Here is a 5198-nt window from a genome sequence, read left to right on the forward strand (position 1 = left end):
GTAGCATTCCCTTGACCAAGCTGTTTTAGTGCTTTTTCAATTTCAACTTGCCTGACTACAGTCGCCAGGGAACATTTTGGCAAGGTCATCTGCAATGCACACCAGAGGGCAGTACGGGCCTTACGTGTTGAAATGGTCAAATCCTTTATGGCGGCTGCCAGAGCCAACACATCTGCAAAACAAAACATGTAAAGAGATTATCATAGAAATTCAACGATACTGATACTGAGTGACTCTGGAAAAGATCAGTTTATGTATTACAGTAACTAGATGATAGAGAGCAAGACAGGAATCAGTCAGCACAGTCAAACGTCAATTATTTGATGCACTATATTTTGAAAACTTTGTGGTTTATTATTTATAAGCTCTTCAACAAACTTCAAGCTTCATCAAAAACAGTAATTCTTTTTGTATTTTTATTACAGACTAGAGAGTTGTCAAATAATAATCTGTTCATTTGGTAGTGCTTTATAAGTTAACCAAAGGATACCTTGGTTTTGTATTTGATTAAGGTTGTGAAGGGCAGACAGTGAGAGTAATGTTTATAAAAGGGGTACAGTCTTGTATGATTTATCAGTTAGAATGACAGTGATGTACTATCTCTTCAACGTCCCATACAAAGAAAGGTCAATATTTTATTGATAGCAAATTCAATTCCCTTTTGTGATCATCTATTCCAGAAGCTAATACATTGTGAAGAGCTGCTTACCTTTGTCATCATTGTAGCGAGGTGCTCCCTGTCTCTGACGATTTGCAGCATTAATTATTTCATCTTTACGACGTGCTTGCGTGACATGAATGGCTTCCAAATGACAATTGAGAGTTGACGATATATTAGCATGAATAGCAGAACTTTGAAGACGTTCCATTTTTCCAAGCAAAGTCAAGACCTGCCACACAATTAAGAGTCAGAAATGCTTCCACTCTTAGTGAACATTAAATGGTCAAATTTAACAGTGCTAAGCAGTATAATGATAGGTACTTCTCCATGATGTTCCTCTTTCATCTCCAATTTACAAAATGGAAAAACATAATCTCTGCCATGAATCAGTTTACCAATCTCAATCATAACTCAATTGATAGTATTGCTTGCCTCAGAGTCAGAAGGTGATGAGGTTCAAATCTGGTAATAATGAAGGAAGGTTGACACTCCTACTGAGGTGACATCTGTTGAAAAGGCAATACCTCACTACTGGTAATCCAGAGACCTGGACATGCTTTAGGGTGGGGGGTGCTGGTGACAGCAGCATGTTACACTGACTGGAGGAGTTTAGGGATTAGGAAGCAAGAATACATGGTAGTATGTTGTGAGGATGTGAATGATGCAGAGAAATGGGAAATGATATGACAAGGATGAAAAGAAGAAGAGGTTCTGAGAGCATGAGTAACGAATTAGCATGAAACGGAGAATTAAAGAAATAACGTTGCAATTGACACTAATTTCACTGCATCATCAACGCCGGATTGCATGAAGTTTCATGGCATCCAATCCAGCAGTTAATGAAAGTTCCTGCTAATTATCATCCACTGCCTTCCCTCAGCTAATGAATCTATGCTCCTCCATGTTGAACACTATTTGGAAGAAGCACTGAGGGTAATCAGAGCACAGAATATATCCTGGTAGGGATTTCAATGTCCACTACCGTGACAGATCTAGCTGGTTCCTGAAGGACATTCCTTCTAGACTGCACATGTAGCAGGCGGTGAGAATCCAAAACCTACTTGGCTTCATCCTCATGAATGTACCTATAGCAGATGCATCAGTCCAAGAATAACCACCATATAGTCTTTTTGGAGATGAAATCCCCATTCTCCAACATGTTGAAAGGCATTAACACTGTATTAGCTATATATGAAATCCATAACTACTAGATCTAAATTGAAAATAAGCTTCGTTGCCACTAATATTTTTCTTTTCTTCATGGACGTCCAAGGTCTATGTGTGGCAGCAACTTCTGAAAGTGGAAGTCATTGCGAGGAGTTCCATTGGCCTGCCAACTGTGTAGGCCCTTGAAGCGGCTACATCTAGGCTGTATGGATATGCAATGTTCATGAAGTGTTGTGAGCCATCAGGGACATTTGATTTATTTTCAACCATCTTCTCTTGCAGATTTACAAAAGTCCAATTCAGACAGCCAAGTTACAGTACTGTGTGCTGTTAGGTGAATTGCCTTAAACGCAAATTTTTGTAGGCCACATTAAACATTTTATTACATTGTGAAGTAATCTGGGTAATAACAGTTGCACGCTGAGCTGTCCTAGAAATTCCTTTTATGAACAAGATGCAATGTCCTTGCAAGGAGAATGCGGATCCTGTTGGCTCAGGGAGGCCAAATCCTCGAGGATCTACAGAAAACCACTCAAGTAATTAAGACATATAGAATTTTGACCTTCAATGCTATGGGGTTCAAGTTTAAAAATAGGGAAGTCTTGTTACAACTGCACAGGGTGTTGGAGAGGCCATGTATTTAAGATATACTGAAATTGGGGGCAGTTCAAAAGAGATTCACTTGGTTGATTACTGGGACTAAGGGTCTGACTTACTAAGACAACAGGTTCAACCTTTATTCATTAGAAGGATGAGAAAGATTCTGAGGGAGCTGACAGGGTAGATGTTAAAATGTTTCCATTAGTAGGGGAATCTCAAACTAGGGGACATAGTTAAAGAATAAGGAAGCATTCATTTAAAACTGAGATGCAAAGGAACATTTTCCCTCAGAAGGATGTGAATGTCTAGAATTCTCTACCCCAGAGAACTGTGGAGCTAGATCAACAAAAATATTTAAAGAGGAGGTGGACAGATTTTGAAATCATCAATTTGAGAGCTAAAGAGGTGACATGAAAAAGGCTCTGGGAAGATCAGGCATGAACTTATAGAATTACAGGGCAGGTTTGAGGGGCTGAATGATGTAATTCTGCTTCATCAGATCATTTGATTTTTTTTGGCAAAATCTGCATACTTAAAAGTTATACATTAACAATCCGAATGAAGGAACTGAGAGCATTGTTGGATTGGTGGAGGGGCAGGAAGTATTTGAGGAAGTGGAACGCTGCAGAAGCACTTGGACAGGCCAGGAGACTGGGCAAAAAAAAAAAAAATGGCAGATGGAATACTTTGTGGAAAAATGTAAGGTTTTGCAGTTTAGAACGAAGAGTAGAGGAGTAAACTGCTTTCTAAATAGGCAAAGGCTTTAGAAATCTAAAGCAGAAAGAGACTTCATTCCACACACAAACCACTCTGTAAAAAAAAAAAATTGCCCCTTATGACTTTTTTAAAAATGTGCCCCCTCGTCTTGAAATCCCCCAACCTAGGGAAAAGATACCTGCCCTTCACCTTATCTACACTCCTCATGATATTATAAACCTCTATAAGGTCACCCCTTAACCTTCTACTCTTCAGTGAAAAAAAAAGTGTTTTAGCATTATGGCAGCTGCCCTCTGACCAAAGAGGGTAGCATGTTCTGAACAGCATACAAAAAGTAAGACTAGCAGTACAAACAGTGAACTACTTAGTTTCCAGGTAATGTTTATTCTGGTCTTGGTCTTTTCTATGACTGTTTTGCCAATCCAGGGTGACCGCAAGGTATCTGGGTTATGGGTCATTCTTAATTGATGTGCTGGGAGATACTTGAAGTTCACAGTTAGACAGTCAGTTGCTGAGGTGTAAAGCAGGGACTGTGGTCTCAGTTCAATTTGGATGGTGATGCCAGTAGTTAATGGTCACTCTGTCACCTCCAAGCCCTGGGACAAGGAACTACTGAGAGTTGCTTGTGTGGGTAGCAAGGGCCAGATCATCTGTATAAGCAAACTGCCTAGAAATGCTTGGAGGCATGTCACTCATACACTGAGGCACAAGAAACAACAATGGCAGACTCAGCCCCGTTGTTTTGCAAAGTCCCCCTTATCAACATCTGGGGTAGGTCCAGACTTGGGAGTGCCATCTGAAAGACTGCTCAAGCAAAAACGTGATTCAGTCATATTCATGCAATATGACACTACCCCACTGACATTGTCCCAGATGCCAGAATCACCATCACCAGATGTGTGCTGTTCCATTCATAGGACAAACTCTCCAGAGGTGGCAGCACAGTGACAAATAGTCAGGAGACAGTTGCACTGGGGTTCCTCAACTTTGTTATTGAACCTGATGATGAAGTCTCATGGCATAAGGTCAAACATGGGCAGGAAACTTCCTGATCACATCGCAGGTGATGAATTCAGAACTCCACCAGGCTAAATTCATGACGGTATCAGCAGGAGTGACCACCACGCAGTCCTTGTGGAGACAACGTCCCATATTCATAATGTGGAGGTTGCTTAGCTCAGTTGGCAGAACGGCTGGTTTGTAATGCAGAATGACCCAGCAGCTTGGGTTCAATTCCTGCACCTGATGAGTTACCATGAAGGACTTTCCTTCACTACTATTCTGTTTGCCTGAGGTATGATGATCCTCAGGTTAAACCACCACCAACTGTCTGTCTCTAATGAAAGAGCAGCCCTATAATCTATGTCAAATTTACCTTTGATTTAACACTCAAGACAAGGATCATGACGCATCCGCATCTTGATCATCAACAGCAGGACTGTATTCAACTAGAACTTACAACTTCCTGGCTTGGCAGATGCCAGAAATTTACCATTACTATCACACCAGTTTTTCTCTTGCATAGTCCAGAGCGATCATGGAAAACAGACAAACCACCTCCAAATTTGAATTAAAATGTTAAGGATTCTTAGTGCTTACAAGTTCAACTGCTGGTACAAGTAATAAATCTGTTCCCATAATTCTAATTTTGTGGCCAAGAACAGAAAAGGAAATAGGTAATAGTAGTGAACGAGTGTTAGCGTGGGAATAACTAAATATTTTCAAGTTGCAATTTACATTAACAAATGCTTAGTACTTATCTAATATTCCTCATAAACACTCTTTTTTAAAAAAGTAGACAAATAAATAAAATTGTATATAAATGATTTACTGGGTAGAGTCATACAGAACGGAAACAGACCCTTCAGTCCAACTCATCCATGCCAACCAGGTATTCTAAACTGAACTAGTTCCATTTACCCATGTTTGGCCCATTTTTGACTAAATGAAGGCCTGACAGAACAGGAAAAATAACAAAGACAAATGGTGTTAAAAAATTAAGCATTAAACAAAACACAAATATGAAACATACCCTAGCTTGTTCACGTAACTG

At 40.0% G+C, this 5198-nt stretch overlaps 1 protein-coding gene across 1 annotated transcript in view; it reads right to left on the minus strand.

Moving 5' to 3' along the window:
- LOC109921859 (sodium channel protein type 4 subunit alpha-like) overlaps positions 1-5198 on the minus strand; it is a 1322739-nt gene that overhangs the window by 443456 nt on the left and 874085 nt on the right. The window contains 1 exon segment of the mRNA XM_048618339.1: positions 5156-5195. Coding sequence (XP_048474296.1) covers positions 5156-5195 — 40 coding nt within the window.

Source organism: Rhincodon typus, chromosome 2 (assembly GCF_021869965.1).
Source record: "Rhincodon typus isolate 14 chromosome 2, sRhiTyp1.1, whole genome shotgun sequence".
NCBI classification, from domain to species: domain Eukaryota; kingdom Metazoa; phylum Chordata; class Chondrichthyes; order Orectolobiformes; family Rhincodontidae; genus Rhincodon; species Rhincodon typus.